General features: G+C 38.8%; 1 protein-coding gene and 1 non-coding gene across 8 annotated transcripts in view; one reads left to right on the top strand and one right to left on the bottom strand.

Moving 5' to 3' along the window:
• col7a1l (collagen type VII alpha 1-like) overlaps nucleotides 1–20,035 on the top strand; it is a 78,201-nt gene that overhangs the window by 43,081 nt on the left and 15,085 nt on the right. For 4 of the 7 annotated variants that reach the window (XM_080291225.1, XM_080291226.1, XM_026146767.2 and 1 more), the window contains 33 exons: nucleotides 59–166; nucleotides 2,361–2,405; nucleotides 2,782–2,853; nucleotides 3,246–3,302; nucleotides 3,397–3,441; nucleotides 3,535–3,621; nucleotides 4,554–4,607; nucleotides 4,730–4,765; nucleotides 7,778–7,849; nucleotides 7,934–7,987; nucleotides 8,081–8,119; nucleotides 8,208–8,738; nucleotides 8,861–8,896; nucleotides 9,617–9,643; nucleotides 9,729–9,788; nucleotides 11,502–11,627; nucleotides 11,868–11,939; nucleotides 12,114–12,149; nucleotides 12,298–12,357; nucleotides 12,505–12,549; nucleotides 12,652–12,687; nucleotides 13,760–13,795; nucleotides 14,982–15,038; nucleotides 15,244–15,315; nucleotides 15,437–15,508; nucleotides 15,590–15,625; nucleotides 15,715–15,795; nucleotides 15,895–15,948; nucleotides 16,052–16,105; nucleotides 16,215–16,277; nucleotides 16,410–16,472; nucleotides 16,631–16,747; nucleotides 17,887–17,964. In XM_080291225.1, coding sequence (XP_080147351.1) covers nucleotides 59–166; nucleotides 2,361–2,405; nucleotides 2,782–2,853; nucleotides 3,246–3,302; nucleotides 3,397–3,441; nucleotides 3,535–3,621; nucleotides 4,554–4,607; nucleotides 4,730–4,765; nucleotides 7,778–7,849; nucleotides 7,934–7,987; nucleotides 8,081–8,119; nucleotides 8,208–8,738; nucleotides 8,861–8,896; nucleotides 9,617–9,643; nucleotides 9,729–9,788; nucleotides 11,502–11,627; nucleotides 11,868–11,939; nucleotides 12,114–12,149; nucleotides 12,298–12,357; nucleotides 12,505–12,549; nucleotides 12,652–12,687; nucleotides 13,760–13,795; nucleotides 14,982–15,038; nucleotides 15,244–15,315; nucleotides 15,437–15,508; nucleotides 15,590–15,625; nucleotides 15,715–15,795; nucleotides 15,895–15,948; nucleotides 16,052–16,105; nucleotides 16,215–16,277; nucleotides 16,410–16,472; nucleotides 16,631–16,747; nucleotides 17,887–17,964 — 2,481 coding nt within the window. The remainder of the gene's footprint in view (nucleotides 1–58; nucleotides 167–2,360; nucleotides 2,406–2,781; nucleotides 2,854–3,245; nucleotides 3,303–3,396; nucleotides 3,442–3,534; nucleotides 3,622–4,553; nucleotides 4,608–4,729; nucleotides 4,766–7,777; nucleotides 7,850–7,933; nucleotides 7,988–8,080; nucleotides 8,120–8,207; nucleotides 8,739–8,860; nucleotides 8,897–9,616; nucleotides 9,644–9,728; nucleotides 9,789–11,501; nucleotides 11,628–11,867; nucleotides 11,940–12,113; nucleotides 12,150–12,297; nucleotides 12,358–12,504; nucleotides 12,550–12,651; nucleotides 12,688–13,759; nucleotides 13,796–14,981; nucleotides 15,039–15,243; nucleotides 15,316–15,436; nucleotides 15,509–15,589; nucleotides 15,626–15,714; nucleotides 15,796–15,894; nucleotides 15,949–16,051; nucleotides 16,106–16,214; nucleotides 16,278–16,409; nucleotides 16,473–16,630; nucleotides 16,748–17,886; nucleotides 17,965–20,035) is intronic. The other 3 variants (XM_080291229.1, XM_080291227.1, XM_080291228.1) reach the window with 2 other exon arrangements.
• Nucleotides 7,082–7,153, bottom strand: trnac-gca (transfer RNA cysteine (anticodon GCA)). The gene has a single exon. It is a non-coding gene; the product is annotated as a tRNA-Cys (tRNA).

Here is a 20,035-nt window from a genome sequence, read left to right as displayed (position 1 = left end):
CAAAATATTGGTGTTATTTATATTCGGATTGCATTTAAAGTTAAAATTTGTCTGTAAGATGTTTTCAGGGTTACCTCAATCTGTAATGGAGACTGTTCTCCTCACTCAGGAGGACTCACTGAAGAAGAATTCAGGACAAAAGAAGAAGAACAGGGAACGTGGGAAAGTAAAGCTACCATAACTGTCTTATTGAGGGTTGGGTTTTAGATAGAGGATGGAAAATGGGATACTTCTCCATCAGTTTACAATGAATGCATATTACCAAAGGACCATACAGGTGTTTGATGTTTTAGCTTATCTCTTCTACTTAGCATACACATCAGCTTTTACTAAATGGATGCTTCTGTTTTGATGTTTATGCTAATTTTAAGTGATTTGGACTCTCAGTTGTGATATTACTGCACAGTAATGTAGATTTGGGAAAGTGCACTTGTAGCACCAGTGAAACAGGAAATCTAAATATGGAAAATTCTTTAACGTTTACATTTTATTGAGAATGATGTGAGTTTTATTCATGAAAGGCATGAAAGAAGTTAATATGAGTCACGTCTAGGGTGCCACAAAAATACCTGAAAGCTGATATTTGTGTCTCTGTTATCAACTGATAATGTGTTCTTTAAATATGCATTGATTATAGTTTGAAGAATCCCTTAAAATATATTTGTCACTAGTGGTTAGTATACACTGCCCAGCCAAAATAAAGTTGCAAAGTCTAATATTTTGTTGGATCCACGTTTATCTTTGATGACAGCATTGCCAAGATATTGTTTCGATAAGCTTATGCAGCGTTATGTGTTGTCGTTCAGCGTTGCATTAATTTTTCTCTAAGATCTTGGATTCAGTCTTCCCCAGCACATCCCAGAAATTCTCAGTGGGGTTAAGTTCTTGACTCTGTGGTGGTCAGTTCATGTGTAAAATAATGTCTCATGTGCCCTGAGCCGCTCTTTAACAATCTGAGCCCGATGATTCCTGACACTGATATCTTAGAGCAGCGGTTCCCAATCGTTTTTGTACCATCGACCAGTTTAACACTGGACAATTTTTCAGTCACTGTATATTATACCAAGCGAATGTGGAGGGTGTGAATCTCGCGATGAACCTCTTAATTTAAGTATGATTCTTAATCTCTTTCTTTCTTTTGTTTGGCATTCTGAGATCCCTCTGGTGACTCATCTTTGGCTCTTTCTTCCTGTTCAAAGAAGTTCTCCAGTGACATTTGTTTTTGGGTCACTGGGTTTTCATACTTTGTGATGCATGGAAAAAGATTTAAGTGCAAGAGTAAGGTTTGGGTGAAAGTGTCATTTTTTGGAAAAATAAAATACCCGAAACTCTATCTATCCATCCATCCATCCATCCATCCATTCATTCTCTGCCGCTTATAACTTTCAGGGTCACGAAGGGGGGGAGGAAGCCAGAGTACTGGAGAGAACAAATTTATTCTTTCTTTGGAGCCCAGTGCAAAATAGTCCTCGGCCTGGTGATCTGGACCTCAGTTTTGGAATATCCCTGGGATAAGTTCATTCTTTCGGCACATAATGGTGGTCAACCATGATCTGACCAAGTGAAGCAACCCAAGGTCAAAAGGAAATGTTCTTACTTTGACTATGATTTGATTTCACCAATCGATCTCCAATTCTCTCACTGATCGCATTACGTCCTCGAAGATGATGGCACACCACTATCCTTTTAATAATGTGTTAGTTAAGTTATTTTTAAAAGTTTCACCTGTCTCCTTAGTTGTTTTCTTTCTCGACGCAGGTCTTTTCCCCGACTGTGGGAAATCATCACGTCTTCTGCTTTGACAAGCTACTCACTGCATCAGTTAGGGTTAAATAAACTCTTGCCATTCATCATATGAGCCTTAGTTTAATCCATGTTTTGCGGGGGATGCAGTGTATATGTGTCTATATATATTTAAATCACATGCGTAGTGTATCATATTTTAAAATGCCAGATCTAGCAAATATGATTCAAATTAAAACTCATATTTGCAAATTACTATTTCATTAAATTTTATAAAAATTGTCACAAGGTTAAAAAAAACACAAATTTTGAGTTTTCTAGTAATTATCTCATGGTTCAGTCTTTAAAGGGATATACACATAAATCGGATGGGCTGAAATATAAAACATCAGGTATGGTCCTATAAATACCATAAACAGCTCTAAACTGTTTGGTAAAACTAGATTTCATGTTTTTTAATCATCCTAATTTAACGGGATTTTTATTCATTTTTGATAAACATTAATTACTCATTTCCCTAAACTTATCAGCTGCAGTTTAGAACTTGATCATCAACAACTTCTGAAATATGGGAAACCTTCATCTTTTCTCTCTCTGATTGTGAACTTCTCAACCAGGGCAAAGGAAATAAAGGACGACATAGGAGGCAGAGACAACGCTTGGTAAATGTCCTTGAACAACAGATCAGAATAAACCCAGAAACGTTACTTCACTTCAGCCCCAACTAAATTAAAATGTCTAACCTTGCAAAATACAAACATAACTTTATAAAAAAAAGATTTAATGAAACATAATCCTAAATTAAAAGATTGTGAATATAAACACACTGAATGAACCACGTTTTGCACCCACAATATGCCTCATTTAACTAAAAGCATGCATTGATCCTGATGTCCATCTGCTTCTCACTGTAATATTAACAGATTACATTTGCTTGCTCGTTGATGTGTTCCAGTTATTCCAGTTATTCACACGTGATAAATAATGCTGTGCCACAATTCCTTCCTGTTATAATTGCTATTTCCTTTTTATCCTAAGACAAGTGAAGAGGCCAGGCAAGACGAAGAAGACGAGTTTTATAACGGCGAGGATTACAGTTATGAATACGAGGTAGGCAGCTGCAATAATAAATCAGTAATTGATGCACCGTTGGAAGCTTAATTTTAATGTGATGCTGATGATGTGGGGTTGTTCCTCATTTAGAGAATTGTGAGCGCCTTCTTGTTAACAGCCCTGCCAAACTCATCATCCAGTCACCTGCATTTTTTTTTTTGTTTTTTCTTTTTTTCTTCGTAGCAGTATCTCTGGAGACTGAATTATATCTGCGCCCACACAAATGCTGCAGAGATCTGATTAATGACACACCCACTACCTAATCTTAATTATTACGAATAAATTAGTTTGTCATTACAGCCCACTTCATCCGCTCTCCACATCATCTACCGTGGGCTTGAGTGTTTAAAAGTTATGACGAGATTTTTTATTTTATTTTTTCAAAATAGGAAGAACTCACCACAATTGACCCCTTAATCCCTCGGGACTTCGGGGAAAACAGACAGGTAAATATTCTCTCATCTGTTTCAGCTGGACTGGGTACAAATGTTATGATTCATTTTTAATGTGACATGTGTTCAATTTCTTTAACATGCGCAGCTTGAAGTCCAAACAGATGAATTTCCCCATCCAGTGGATGATAAGGTGATCATTTGTAGCCCAATAGCTAACTAAAAGTAATAAACATTTCTGTTTTACCTGAACAATAATACATTTGTGTTGCTTTTGATTTGTAAGGAACAATTGCCCACACCCAGTCCTGCCCAGGTCGAGACCTTAAGTCAACCTATAACAGTCTTCTCAGACAGAGAAACGGATGCACAGGTGAAACAAATGTTGTGCTATCTTTGGTATTTATCTTTTGATCATTTTTATTCATTCAAGCACAAAACAAGTCAGGGACCTCTGCCAGGTTCCACTAAGAGTGAAATTACAGAGGGAAGTGTTTTAATTGTATGGACACGCAGTTCTTTATTATAAAGCAGAAAGAGAAGAAATCACCCACTGAGTGCCAACATAAAGTCAGTGCACAGCTACCTGCTGTGCTTCACCTTGCACATTCTTCACCATTTCTCCAGCTTTGCACCTACTATATCGGAGAAAGAAGGATCAGCAGACTAGGTGTTTTTCTCCACCTAGTTGGTGTCGCTACCCTCAACCATCCTGCCCCACCTCTCCCTCCTACAACTGATCCAACATACCAAACCCTCCCACCACACTGTCATTATCCACATATGTCGTATGATAATGAAAAAAGCCTAAAGTCCAGATAACTGGTGCTCACATGACATAAGAATGCCCTGGACAAACAATAAACCCAGGTAGTTCAGTCAGTATAGGCAAAAGAGCCTGAGCCGCATGTTGCATGGACATTTTAGGGATGACTGAGGCTCTTCTGGTAAAAGGGTTTGTGTTCAGCTCCTCTGCAGTTTGCATATTAAAGTGTTGTTATATTCTGAGTGTACTCTGGATGTGTGATAGTGTGAAAAAAGTCCCAATTTTTAGCATTAAGTTTAACAGTAGCTATCCAATCTTCTTTCAATAAACAGAAACTGACATCACAGAGCAACTTTCAATACTTTTACTTATAATAAAACAAAACATTGAAACCTGCTAGCTTCATATTTTAATGGCAGATAAGTGCAAACTTTCAGAGTAATGACAAAAAAACTCACTTTTTTAAAAAACGTTGTAAAATTTACCAATATGCTGGGGGGTTTGCATTCAGACTTGTGTACTTATTTGTCCCCTCCTAGGTTATCTTGCCAACCACAGAGTCACCCTCTCGACCCTCTGATGATATAGAGAAGGTATTCCTGGGCAGCTCGGTTCTCATGAGAAATATAGGGCATTGTTTACTTTTTCTTTCTTTGTATTTTGCTTGACTTTCCAAGTGACATTTTAACTTTAAAATTCTGATGTGTCTTTTCAGTCTACACCTCCTTCGGCAACAGAAGAACCAGATCAGGTGGAGTTTTCATTTTAAGTTCTACAGGCTTCCGTCTTAAAGATCTTTGCATGCCTTGGACTGAAAAACTTTATTTGCACTTATGCACAAGGGTCCTGAAATTGATCTGCAAGTGCTTGAATAAAACAGCGAATGGGCTTAACTGCAGTTGTCAATAAATAAACCATAAGCAGCACTTTCATCATTTTCAAGACCCCTTTCTTTCTTCTGCTTTTGATGAAAATTTCACCAGTGCAAAATAATGCAAGTGTTTGTTTAAGGCTGATGTGAATACATGACCAAACATGACCAAAGCATGAGCGGCATACTTTTAGCATGATTTCTCTAAAGCTTGTCTGAATGCAAATGAGAAGAAAATATAGTCCAGCTGTTCATGAATGATTTACTGAGAAAAGAAATCCAGAGAGTTACTTTTAATACTTTCTCTCTCTCGTTTTTTTAAACAGGAAATCTCTTAATTCCCGAGAGACTGAGACTATAGAGTCTTAATCATTCATAAGAAAGCACTACACGGAGAGTGCGAATAAACTGTGAACCGTTTTCTCTGGTGATGAACCCTGAACAACGTCGTTTCATGAGGGGGGACTTCTTTCCGCACAGAGACAATGTCACTCACCAAAAAATACCGTATACATTACCAGAGTGTTTTTCTCTTGTTGTGGCTCATAGAAAATTAGGCACCTGAAAACTGTCCTCGTATGTAGGTTGTGTTTTTTTAAGCTTGGTCAGTGTAAAAACCAGTGTAGCTTTACTTACCTGCCAGAAACTCCTAATTTATTTATGACAAGTATTTTTCAGTAAATAAAATAGAAGTAAGCTTTCTTCAACATGACAACAATTTGCATACATACTTCAGGAAATACAGACATTTTATTTATTAAAACATGGAAATACTAAGGGTTTCTTACTTTACCATACCCTGTGAATACCATAGATAATATTTAGAATCTAGTTTTACTATAAACACATATGTAGCCAGATCAAACACTTGTTACGCTGGTGAAATTTATCTTTATAATTATATTGTCTGTGTTTAACCTCTCTGTGCATGTGTGCTTAAGTAAAAGTGACTTTCTAAACAACTCTGTGTCTTCCTCCTTTTTTCTCATCGTACAGTACTCCACAAAAGTCTTGAGCCACCCCTGATTTCTTTATATTTTGCTTCCAAGGAGCCAGACTTTCTTCTCATATTTAAAAGTCCTCTTGAGCAATAGTTCTCATGGCTTTCTGAAGTTTCTTGTGAAGGTTTTCTTTGGACATTGACTGCTTTTTCACTCATTTTTAGTGTAGTCTTGTACCTTAATATGCATTTTTGTTTGTTAAGCTACTTCACGCTGAACTGTTAATTATCCAAGCATAAAATAGCACCGAACTCAAGAGGTGAGCCAGCGTTGTATCTTGAATTTGACAAAATTTGAATATACATAAAATGATAATTCCCGAAGATGTTTTAGTTAAAAACCTGCATATCTTTGCAGTGCAGGGTGTTCTGAAAGAATCTGAGAAACCAGACAAGAAACACACACACACACGCACACACACACACACACACACACACACACACACACACACACAAACTATGCAGTAGATGTCTGTATCTGAAAGTCGTGTCCTTAAGAATCAGGAAAAATCCAGTAAAGACACCTGGTCGTTCAGTTGATCCATCTGTTGAACTTAGAACTTTTTATTGTCATTGTACAGTTGCTTGCACAATGAAATTATGTAACAAGACCACAAGGTGTCAAAGTAAAAGACAATATGCAGATATATAAGACAAACTACAGGAACACTATCCATCCATCTGCTTATCCTTTTTTCAGGGTCACGGGAGCCTATCCCAGCTGTCTTAGGGCACCCTGGACAGGTCGCCACACTGTCACAGAGCTAACGTATAGAAACAGACAACCATTTGCCCTCACATTCACACCAATGGGAATTTAGAGTTTTCAATTAACCTAATCCCACGTCTTTGGACTGTGGGAGGAAGCCAGAGGATCGGGGGAGAACTTGCAAACTCTACACAGAAAGACTGCAGACTGATGGAGAAATTGAATTCAGGACCTTCTTGCTGTGAGGCCACGGTGCTAACCACTGTGCTGCCCTACTATGTACACTAGAGTGCAATAAATAATAAGTAAGGGTGGAAGGGCTATGGAAATTGCAGATCTGCCAAAATATTGCACAAGGGGAAAAAAAGACACATTAACATAATAAATACAGAAAAGCAGCAACAGAATGCTAGTATGATTAAAGAATTGGTTCCGTGGAAGTAAATAAGTAGTTCAGAATAACAAAGAAAGCAGTGAGTATATCTGAAGGGGGCACCCAGATTTGAACTGGGGACCTCTTGATCTGCAGTCAAATGCTCTACCACTGAGCTATACCCCCACCGATACCTGAAGCCTCATCAGAAAGAAGCCATTCTTAAGGGAGGATGGCAAAGAACTGGACTGAAAACCAGTGACAACAGGTCTGATTAAGAGATGAAACAAACTTTAGAATTTTTGGTAAGTAATCATCATTATCTGTGGAGGAGGTCAGGAAAGCAGTACAACAGTGAATATCTACAGCCATCTGTAAAACATGGTGGAGGCTCTGTCATGGTTTAGGGTTGCATTTCAGCCACTGGTGACCTTGTCCGATTTTGATCCACTATGCAATAACATCAGAAGGAAAGTTTCTGATTGGCAAACAGTCATGATTGTCCTTCCCAGAGCCCAGACCTGTTGAAGACAGTAAATATTCAAAGAAGAGCTTTGAATGCTCTTCCAGAAGCCTGGACAATTTCTGGCTGTGTTAAAAAATAAAGATGATAATAGCAAATGGACTTTCACCCTTTTAAGAATTGTACAAACTGAAAACACAATGTCAGATGCTGTGTTTTTGTGTATGCCTGCACATGTTTGTTTCCCATTTTCCTCAAACAATATAAAGAAATTAGAGGTGGCTCAGCACTTACAAAGTATATAAACATCAATCATCATAAATGATTTGCTAAATTTGCTTATGAAGGCTCTGTGGGAGATGGAAGTGCCTCAACCTGAAATCAGGGTGAAAAGAGGAACATTTTGGCCTGACTCCATGGTAGGCATCACCTGTTTTTGTAGAAGACTAATGAATGATTTTTTTTTTTTTTTTAAATCATGAAGTAAAATCTGTATGTTTCAGGCGTTCATGCCAGGTGCCCCAGGAGGACGAAATCGGTTTAAGAAGGCACAGCAAGTACTAATTTTCATCTGATAGTTCCATGTTTTAAAAAATTTAAATCAATTTGCATCTAAAAAAAGTGTTGCTTTGTACTCATTTAAATTACAGCACATCTCCTCTGGAGCTCAGGGTTACAAAATCTGGAGCGTAAGTCTGTTTTCAACAGTAGAGGTCAAGTGTTTATCCAAATCCAGATGGATAGATGACTTACAAATACGCTGATTTGTGTTTTTAGAAGGATGAAAAAGAAAATCCAGGCCTTCAGACACACAGCCGGAGTGAGAGACAAGAAGCACGAGAGAGATGGAGATACATCGATACAGAGACAGAGGTTCCCACAGAAACAATAGGTGGAGGAGAGGAAGAGACAAAAGCGGAAGTGGAAGATTGGGGAATGGAAAAAGAGAAAGAGTTAATGCCTGATTTAAAACCAGTCCCTGATCCAGTCTATGAGGAGGAGGAGAGAAGTGGAGACAATGACTGGGAGACAGAGGAAGGTGTAGATCAAGAGAAGGAAGAAGAGAAGGAGGACTTGGAGATGGAGAGAGAGAGGGATAGGCTGGAGATGGAGAGAGAAAGACAGGAACTGGAGAAAGAGAGGGAGGCCGAGCAGGAGAGGGAAAAAATGGAAAGCGAAAGAGAACTGGAGCGGCAGAGGGAGGAATGGGAGAGGATGAGGGAGGAGATAGAGAGGAGGAGAGAGGGAAATTACGATGAAGAAGCTGGACTGCCGTACCCATATCCCCCGGGGTATTATTTACTGAAGGTAAGGGCAAAAGAGTAAAATGTAAACATGTTACACTTTTCTTGAAATGTTTGATGACTGTTTTACAAATGAGCTGTTTATAGACATGATGATGATCACTGACTGTCTTTTTTGTGCAACAGGGACAGCCAGGTGAAAATGGAAAACCAGGACAAAAGGTGACAAGATTTTGAATGTTATGATAAAACTTTATTGAAAAGATTAAAAAGGGGATAAAGCCATCAAAATTTGCAACAGGTGGCTCAAGCCTTGCAAGAAAAAAAATAGTATTATTTAGCTGTTAAGAGTCATTGATCCATCACGTTTGCCGCAGTTGCTAGCTAGTTTATGCCTCTAAAATTTGTTAGCTGTGTGTGACTGATATTCTTCCATCCTAGTGATAAATATTGCCCAACATCAACCTTGAACCAACCCTTTGAAATAAAAGATATCTATGCTGAAATGACCGAGTCGCTGATACTTTCCCACTGATTTCAAGCATTATTTTTATTATCATCTCATCTTAAGATCACAAAGCAAGAATGACACATGTCCCCACATGAAATGTTCCACCAGTTCATAAAAATATCATGGATGCTCCCCCTCCTCCCAACACTGCATCTGTAAATGACATCAGAGCTCAGGGAGAGCTTCCCTCCCGTCTCGCCTGTCACTGAATCTGGTTGAGTCCAGGGCTTTGATGTCCCTCCTGCTCTATTTCTGTATGACTTTGAGACAGTAGATTAAAGCAGACATTAATAATTCCCCTTGTTAAACATGCTGACAAATCCTGTTTTTTTTTTTATTTCAAATTCCTCCGAGTTAGTTTATTTTGGCACATGAAAAGGATGTGTCACGGTGCACTCCGTTATTGTAACTCATTTCTATGCATTCTTCAGGGCGAAATTGGTGAAAAGGGACAGAAGGTAAATATATAAAGATTTAACTTTGCTTTTTAAATTTTAATGATGGTGACTGCGCAGATGTGTTCATCTGTTTTGTTATTTTTAGGGGGAGCCGGGCATCGGTCACAGAGGGCCAGAGGGTCAGGCTGGTCCTCCTGGACAGAAGGTAAAATTTCTATTTCTCTGCTCATCCCTTATGGGGACTTTAAAGACTGATTTTAATGTTATTAGACTGACTGTCAGAACTGTTTCAAGTGTGCTAACGTAATAAATAACATAAGTGTTTAATCAACTAGCCTTTTAACCTTTTAATATCATAAACTGCATTAGCTGATAGCTGTCATCCAGATATGGGGGGGGGGGGGTTACTGATGGTTACTGGTCTGTACACCAGTTGAACTAAAAATCTTAATACATTTATTTGACCACCTGTCATAAAAACATAAAAATACTAATCTTTTAGAAATTTATTTAAAAAATGTTATTACATTATTAGATTATTATATCGTTATTTATTTTTTAAACATAACTTAAAAAACTAATATTTTATATGGCCTCCATTAGTCTTGATAACAGCTTGCATTCTTGATGCCATTGTTTTTATGTACTTGTCCCTTTTTTCGTTGAGTTCCAAATAGTTTCCAGGTGTTAATACGGACTTTGAATGTCTTTGTCTTTGAATCTGCTAGATTATGTCTCGTCTTATGTGTCTAAGAGACCACATCTAGCATCATGAAGTACTTTAATGTGGACTCATTCCCTTTCAGTGAGCATTTTACCAGTTTAAACTGAAGTAAAGAATTTCAAAATGAATTGTTTTAATGAATGAAATGAAATGTTTTAATATCCAAATTTGAGCCGGCATGCTGGACATTCAAGCACTAAATGATTTTTCTGTTTAGAAATGGTAAATGGCCTGCATTTGTATAGCGCTTTACTCAGTCCTTAAGGACCCCAAAGCGCTTCACACTACATTCAGTCATTCACCCATTCACACACACATTCACACACTGGTGATGGCAAGCTACACTGTAACTACAGCTGCCCTGGGGCACACTGACAGAGGCGAGGCTGCCAGACACTGGCGCCACCGGGCCCTCTGACCACCACCAGTAGGCAAACATGGGGTCAGTATCTTGCCCAAGGATATTTGGCATGCAGCCAGGAGGCAGCCTGGGATCGAACCACCGACCTTCTGATTAGTGCAACTAATGAACTGCAATTTGTCATCTTAATCAGAAAAATAATGATGTTCTTTACTATTTTTCATGTTTTTTTGTAAAACAGTACATTTGAAAATTGGACAACAACAATAATTATATTTTAGCATTCAAAATATCATTTTGATTAAAGAGTTTGTGAATAATGGTGGATTAAGCATTACAAAAACATAACAAGTGGATTTAGTAATTGCCAATAGTTTTAATTTAGGTTAGCATAGACCTTATAATGGTGGGCTGTGAAATACATTTAAGAGCTCTCTCTCCATATATATATATATATATATATATATATATATATATATATATATATATATATATATATATACACATACATATACACACACACACATGTCCTAGTAAATTAATTAGCCCCCATAGACTTCCATAGCATTCACTTTGAATGACTTCAATTCACATCACACTTTTAATTTGGAGCATTTAATTGACTCAGTGACTCATTCAAAATTATGTTTGAGCTTTTAATTTGATAAAGGCAAGAAGGACCTTACTTCAAAGCAATTATTCAAAAGTAATAGAAAAGCTGAATAACAACATTACAAGAGACAAGTGACCTCTGATGATGTGCTCATCTTCAAACACTGAATTTTTTCTCTTTTTTTCCTGTATCCTTATTTTCTGCCATGGTGTTGCCTCAGGGTGAGCCCGGCGAGCCAGGTCCTCCAGGTGCTCAGGGCATTCAGGGAATCCCTGGCAATCCAAGCATCCAGGGCCCCACAGGTCTTAGGGGTCTTCCAGGGGACCCAGGAGAGGCAGGTAGAGAGGTATGTCACCATACATTATCTTACAATGACCCTTAAACTCTTTTGAATGCCAATACAATATAATAAATGAAATGATCTAACAAATGAAATAATCTTCGAGAGAAGATTCATTCTCACAAAGATTCGAGAGAATCTTCGTGAGAATGAATTAATAAGAAGAGGTATAGACAGAGAAGGTTATAAGTATTACCTCACTGCTTAAATAATAATGATGAGGTATGATGTTTGTGTTGATATTAGGGCAGCCGAGGTAAAAGAGGGAAGAATGGCTCCCCAGGATCTCCTGGACCTCGAGGACCGCCAGGACCTCATGTATAGAAAACTTAACATATCATTTCTGTCTTTTAGGTTGTTTATTTCTATGCCAACCTTCTACGCTAAAAATCACTGCTTGTTACAATTTTGTTTTTCATTTTATACTTTTGTTTCTCTCTGTTTTATTGCTGGCTGAAAATGAGTCCAATTTCTTTTCGTACCACCTGATAGGGTATTCCTGGCATACCTGGAGAAAAAGGAGAAAAGGTAAGTACTAATATTATGCACAGTTGTGTAAGCCAAACTTAAAGGATGGTGTTATTGTTATTTTAACATAAATCTATTTGCCTCATACTACAATTAAGCAGTTTTTGCCACTTCAGAAATGATCATTTTCCCTTCTTCATTTTACCAGGGTGACAGTATACCAGGTGAACCTGGTGAGAGAGGCGTAGTTGGCCTCCCAGGTAAAAGGGTAAGTTCCTTTTTACATATTTGACATTTGGTGACTATGTTGTTGGTGATGTTTAGACCAGACAGGAACTGTAGTTTTTAATCTTTTTATAATAACAAAAAATCAGCGTTGCCATGTTTGCTTATGCAGGAAAATGTTTCTTTTCAGGGTGACAAGGGCTCTCCAGGTGTTAAAGGAGCTCCTGGGCCCATAGTAAGCAACTTTTCAAAACCACACAATTGAGCATGAAGTTTTATATAAAACCCTTAGTGACATAGAAAAATACACTATCTTTCACCCTTCTTATAAAAACAGGGTCTTAAAGGACTGAGTGGGAGCAAAGGTGAAAAGGTGAGCTGTTGCCATGACTGATGAATCAGTGACGTTTCTTGTTTTCATCTTTTTTAAATCAATTTTCTGAATTTTTTTTTATTAGACGTCTTAGATTACAGCTAATGAGACTTTAATATAGAAAATTACATATATTTTATATTTAAAGGACTATACCACCAAGTGCAAACTGAAAACTCTGTGTTGCACTTCATGCAAACGGCACTCAGGCTATGCTGCGTCCAGCTTACCAGGCTCTGAAATACAGTGAACTGAAATTGCTGTCGTGTTGCTTGAAGCGCCTCAAAACTATGTGACACAGTAGAGTCAAAAAATATTATTTAAGTTGATGTGCATCTTTGTTTCTTATCGGCACTAACACTGTTAACAATGTATAATTACAGCAAGAGACACACAGTGTGCATATTAGGACAATGTTTCCATTCATGCATCCATCACTGTTGACTGCAGGGAGGATAGATGGACTCAGTTTATCTGCGACATAAGCATGTTGTAATAGAACAAGATAGCGAGCATATATATTTGCACAAGTACTAGCTGCTTTTATCTGTGCAACCAAAGCAGTGAAATGAGTGACTGAATGTTTTTCTATTTACCCTGAGGATTTCTGTTAAACGAGTGCATGAAGCATGAAGCTGCTATAATTCTCAGGTGCCCGAACATCAATAAACAGCTGCTTGCGATTTATTTTTACTTGCACATGACTCACTGACATTAAGATGTGAATATTCTGCTCTATTACAGGCACATTTATGTTGCAATTGTAATTTCCCGTTTGTTTTTAAGTATCAGTGGGTACAGGCTGTGTTAAAAGTGGTGTCACTTGTTGGTCAGCCTGCATTCATATTTGTTTGTCTTCTCAGACAGTGTCGTAACTAAAGTTTTGCTGGATGATTTTATTATCTATGATGGTCATGTCAAAAACCAATAAAATCTCATCATGTTGTGCAGAACTAGCGTTCAACATATTTTATACTAGAACTACTACAATGTGCGTGCATTTTTCTTGTATTGAAATTGAAATCATCTTTTTTGAAAGTGGATTTAAAAATCAAGTTTTGTTTTCTTTTAGGGAGATCGTGGATCACCTGGAGTCAAAGGAGAAAGGGTATAATGAGTTTGTCTTGCTCTGTGGTTAAACACATTGAAAAAATGTGTGTCAAACAAGACATATGTAAGATATACAGCTTTATACAAAGGTTAAAGTTCCAGTAATACTCATAATATAGATTTTTTCTTGTGCCTTTAAATCATAAATCATTTGTTTGCGGAATGCAAACAAATAATCAAAGAATAAAGTTGTTCTTTAAATTACAGCTGTTGTTGGAACTTAATCCTTATTCCTTGTGAGAGTAACCTCTTCTGACTTTACAGCTTTGTATTTACTGTATCTGTGGATATACTGTCATATTAAAATTAAAGTACACCCTCTTTCAGTTCAAAGGTTTTATGTATACATAGATAGGCTTTATGTGTGTGGCTCCATACTGTAGTCGTTTACACATTTGTTAAACAATGCAAAAGATCCTCAGTACAGGACCAGGAGGAAACACAAATCCCATGGGGGCTGCATCGGGATGCCCATTGGGTGTAAAAATGTGCCAAATCATAATACACAGAGCCATCTCCTGCAGCATTCCCTGTGAATAAAAGAGCAGACAAAGAAACTTAGAAACTTAAAAATAATTAGTTCCTCAGCAGCTCTTAATATTATGTAAATACAATTTCAGATGAACAGCAACACTTGAAATGTTACACTGTACCATTATTTATTTAACATATATTAACACATACTAAGCCAGACTGCAAAAGTAGTATGGGAAAAACCAACTATATTTGTTGAAGAACAGCTCTATTAATGTGCTGGCACAGCATTTGAGTCATGGTGAGGTCTGGACTTTTACTGAGCCATTGCAACACCTTGATTCTTTTCTTTTTCAGCACTTCTGTTGTAGATTTGCTGCTGTGCTTGGGATCATTGGCCTGGTGTATGACCCAGTTTTGGCCAACTGGGTAGCTGTTGGACAGATGGCCTCACAGTTGAATCTAGCCTATTTCTAGTCTATCTCTATTTGGTATACAACAGAGTTCATGGTTGACTCAATGACTGCAAGATACCTAGGTCCTGTAACTGTAAAACAATCCCAAATCCTTACCCCACCACCACCGTGCTTGACATGAATATGATGTTTTCGTGCTGAAGGCTGAAACTAAAAGAGGGTGTTCTTTATTTTTGAATGAGCTGTATTTACATTAGTTTCATACTGAGTGTACAACTGAATTCCTTTCTGCAGGGCAGTGTGCTTCAAATCCAAGGACCTCGTGGCTATAAGGGTTCCAAAGGACAGCCAGTGAGATCCCACTGACTTTTTTTCTATTACTCATTCCACTAAAATGAGTTTCAGTACAAAACATATTGAAACAACTCAAGCCATCTAACACATACACAATAAAAAGAGCTGAAAATATAAACTGTAAGCTTAAAAAAATGTGTGAAATTACACAAAAAAGCTTAATAAATTAGCATTGAAGAAGTGTGCGGGCATTTTGTTTCAGGGTGAGCGAGGTTCACCTGGTTTTGACGGGGATAAAGGAGAAAAAGGCGAGGACGGTCCTCCTGGGGTCAAGGTAATGAATTCAGATACAACGTTGTTTAGAGTTTGGAAAAGTTTGCAGGTTACAGAGTGTAGTACCAATCATGTCTTGCTTAAAAACATCTAAAATCTAACTAATTAAATGTTTTTAAAAGGGTGTAAAAGGTAATGCGGGTATAAAAGGTGCAATGGGAAGATTTGGAGCACGGGGCCCGGTAGGACAAAAAGTAAGTAAGTTAGGCATCAACATTAGTTCAAACATTCATTTCTGGCAGCTCTGTGTGTGAAATTGTCACGATTGTCTGCAGGGAGATCCAGGAGATCCTGGAGTCAATGGAGTGATGGTACTGACGTCTACGACATTTAAAGCCAATATTCAGTATTAATTTAAGATGTGATCAAGTGAGATAATAACAATTTAATTTGATTGAAGGGTCGCAATGGGGCTGATGGGCTGGATGGAGCCAAAGGGGATAAAGGAGACAATGGACTCCAAGGACAACAGGGTAATCAGGTACTCTAATGAGCAGTTTATAACTACTGACAGCACCTTTGATTTCTAAACATTCAAATACAGGTAATTTAGTTTGTCATTCTTTTATTTTTTCCATAGGGTGATCCAGGAGAACCTGGCTTACCAGGAGAAAAAGGGGAGAAAGGGGAGAAGGTGAAGAATTTCCATTTTCACATTGATTACTTTTTCCTAATTTGTCACCTGCTTGTGTATCTGTGTTTTAATGAATTAAGTGATGTGTTTCATGCTTTTACAGGGTTTCAGAGGTTTTCCTGGGCGCACTGGGAGCCTTGGCCTGAATGGAGAAAAGGTTATCCCTTAATTTGATTCTTATTAGATTAGTGAGCTGTGTTAGGTTATGTAGCGGTGCTATGTGAAAAACTTTCTATGCATACTCCATATATGTCCCTGCAAAACAGGGAGATATGGGGCTACCTGGCACCCCGGGCATACCTGGACTGAATGGGGTCACGGGACGCAAGGTAAGCGTTTAAGTGTGCCTTTATTTCCCCTACTAATTTCCCAAGCACGCACGCACACACACACACACACACACACACACACACACACACACACACAAATCAGTTACTGTTTCTCATTTTGTGAAATGTTAGGGGGACAAGGGAGAAGGGGGGATCAATGGTGTTGATGGTGATCCTGGAGTAAAAGGGGAAAAGGTTTGTCAATTCAAAGCCATATGACCTGTGATTTTTTTATCCTAGAGTTTATTTTCATATCTTATTAAAAGATTGTGAAATCTGTTTATATTTATATAATGATGTAACTTTACAGTGGTTTAGTCACTGTGATCAAAATTTTCTTTTAATGAATTCAGGGTGCAGCAGGTTTCCCAGGTTTCCCAGGTTTCAAGGGGTCAGCAGGAAGTCCAGGAAGGGACGGTGATATGGGACCACCGGGACCGCCAGGGCCTCAAGGAGACAAAGGGCCTAAGGTACACTATACCCAACTCTTTAGGTACTTGTACTTGCTGATGAAACACAGGCTCATTATCAATAACACAGTCTAATTATCTCCAAGATACCTGCTGTTCCCCTGATCACGACTTCATTATCTCATGATAACAAATTAAAAGCAGTCTAGCGCTGTCTTTACTTTTCCAAGCACCTATTCACAAGTTACGTGTGTCATCAGTACCGTCATACAGAATCGTCACTTTTGTCTTTTAGAAATGTGATATTCATGAGATGCCCTCTACAAGCTGTCATCACACAATATCGGGGCCAAAAGTTAGAACTTATCAACAGATATTAACTTTTTATTTCAAGACTGGCACGCATTAGTGGAGTAGTTGATCACTACTTTAATGGGGTATGTTTTTACTCAACACTGAACATGAAGGCTACAGTCTTTAACTAAATGATGCAGTCACAATATAGTCACGTAACAAAAACTTGTCTTGGCAGCACTAAAAATGGGGCTAAATTAGAGGCTCCAGACATAAAGGCACAAATACGCAATGAAGTATGCAGTTGAGGGAAACATATTTCTATAAGTATATGCCCTATCAGAGTCTTATAATGTATATGTTTTTTAATTTAGCAGGTTCACTAAATTGGTAGTCCATTTATAGAAAAGAACGGGCACCTGTGCTTCGTACATAGCTTATATCACTTACTCACAAATACATTTTTGAACTTTAAAGCCCAACAAGAGAAGACTAAATATGTGACAGAACACAATGAGCAGGAGCTGAATTGATTACAGTCATCACCGTGTCTTTGTAAGAGAGTGGCACCAGCAGTGGATACAGCAGAGACATGTCCTCAATTAAAACACACACACACACACACTGAGAGGTCTATTTCTGTCTGCAGCTTTCAAGTAATATCTTACTCAATTAGCTCCTTTCAGCTACAATTACTGGACTCTCAGTGTTGACAGAGAGTGGCTGGAAACCTCTAATGAGGATATTCCAAGGATGTGCCTAATTGGTCTGTCTTTCATATTGTTTAGAAGTGAGTGATGAGGTGTGCTGCTATGGACATATTTTCTTGTTGTTGATGATTTAGAGGTGTTGTATTTAAAAATATATATTTTCCCTGTGTGCACTTGCATTTTTTGGTCAAACAGGGGGACAGGGGTAAAAGAGGCAGATCAAAGAAGTGTCAGAGTGGAGCACCAGGGACACCAGGACACAGAGGAGAAAATGTGAGACACACAGCACTCGCATCTCTACACAGCTTTCTTCGAGCACACTTGTAATTCAGAAACATCCCTTCATCTATACTATTTCCTGTAACTTTCACAGAGCTAAAGTATATAATTTTGCTTTATATTCATAATAAACAACATAAATATTCATTTAAAAGTACCATCCACATCCACATTGCTGGTGGTACAGGGTCCGTGTGTTTCTCCTGCCAGAATCTGTGTTTAGTACTTTTGGCTAAACTTGGGAGGCAAAAATAAAACACAATGCTGAAGTACTAGTAAGGAAAACAGGTTGCTTAGAAGACGGGGACGAGGTCTGCGATGGTTGTTGTCCTCAAAGATATTTCGGTGCATAAAGATGGCAATTAAACAGCAATAAGACAGAGTCGGTCTGCTATCAGTTTGCAGTTGAATGCGTCAAGCATCTGTTTCTGATAATATGCCGATTAAGTGTGATAAATTGGGGAAAATGGCAAATCTGTTGCCATCTGTTGCAAATCTGTTGCTGTCTACATCCACAGAAATTCACATTAAACAGAAATTCACATTTACTTCTTCCACTCAGAGTCGAATAAAAACCTCAGATCTGAAACAGAAATTCCTCCACAAATAGTGACGTAGCTGTTGCAGTACGGTAATTTAACTGCAAAATTGTCACGGTCTGGCTGGCAGACCGTGGGGATGTGGGGAAAAGGAGGACCCAGGCGCGGTACTCTGTGTATAAACAGTGCGTTTATTTACAGTGATGGAAAGTAACAATAAACCCCAGTGTATTCCCCAGACTCCCGTGTCGTGTCTCCCTCGTGCTCTCTGCTCCCGTGTCAGCACCCCCCGGTGCTCGCTGCTCTCCCAAGCCTTCCACGCTCCACCTGTGGGAAACAATAGCGGCAGCTGTCAGGACACTTAGGAATGGCAGGCATACACTTTAAGACAAAACCTAGACGGGGTGACTAACGTGGAGTCTCATGCAATGATCCCGCGTCGGTGGGAGCTCCAAGACTCTCCTAAGTAGCTCCCCCGACGAGCCCTGATCAGCGGCAGGTGTGTGGCTTCGGGTGTGGCCAGTCCCTCTGCAGGGCCACACCCCTCAGGCCTGCAGGTGGCCGAGCTCCATCCTCCAGGCACACCCGCAGACATACACACCCATACCTCGCCTAAACATATGAGTGGGACACAGACTAACACAGCACAGAGAAACACACATATGTACACGCACAGAGAAGGGGAAACGACACCAAAAATACATAATAATACACAGGTCCATGACTGCCCAGGGATCCTGGGTCGCCCAGTCCCAGGACCCTGACAAAAATGACATAGGCACTCAGCAAAATCGCTGAAAAGTTACGTTCACCGATGCAGACTGACTCTGATTACTGTCAATCTGATTATGTTTTTAAATTACATGATAGATACAGTCCCGATCAGAAGTTTAAGACCACTTGAAAAATGGCAAAAAAATATCATATTTTGCATGGTTGGATCTTAACAAGAAGAAATGGGAGTGAGACAAAATATTTTTTGGGCATACAGTTTATTGCAAGCAACGCTTAAATTGAAACAGGCTGTTTTACAGCTGATCAAAAGTTTAGGACCACATGCCTTTAAAAGGCCAAATCTGTGCAAAAATGTGGATTCATTGTCATTTTTTGTCAGGTAGTCACACAGTCATGACGTTCTGATGGCATTTCCTTTTTGAATGTGGTCGGGTTGTTGAACTGCATAAGCAGGGTCTCTCACAGCGCACCATCACTGCTGAGGTGGGACGCAGTAAGACAGTCATTTGGAATTTCTTAAATGATCCTGGGAGTTATGGAACAAAAAAGTAAAGTGGAAAACCTGAAAATAATTTCACCAGCAATGAGCTGGAGAATCTAACTGGCTGTCCGTCAAGACACTGGACAATCCTCGAACCAAATTAAGGCTGTTACTGGTGCTGACTGCAGCCCCATAACCATCAGACGGCATCTGAGACTGAAGGGCTTCTTGGCTGTCTTGAAAGGCCTCGTCTCCTTGAACGCAACAGAAATGATCCTTTGGACTTTGCAAGAGAGCACCAAACATGGGA

The sequence above is a fragment of the Astatotilapia calliptera genome, chromosome 17, assembly GCF_964374335.1.
Source record: "Astatotilapia calliptera chromosome 17, fAstCal68.1, whole genome shotgun sequence".
NCBI classification, from domain to species: Eukaryota; Metazoa; Chordata; class Actinopteri; order Cichliformes; family Cichlidae; genus Astatotilapia; species Astatotilapia calliptera.
This window is presented reverse-complemented; position numbering and strand designations above follow the sequence as displayed.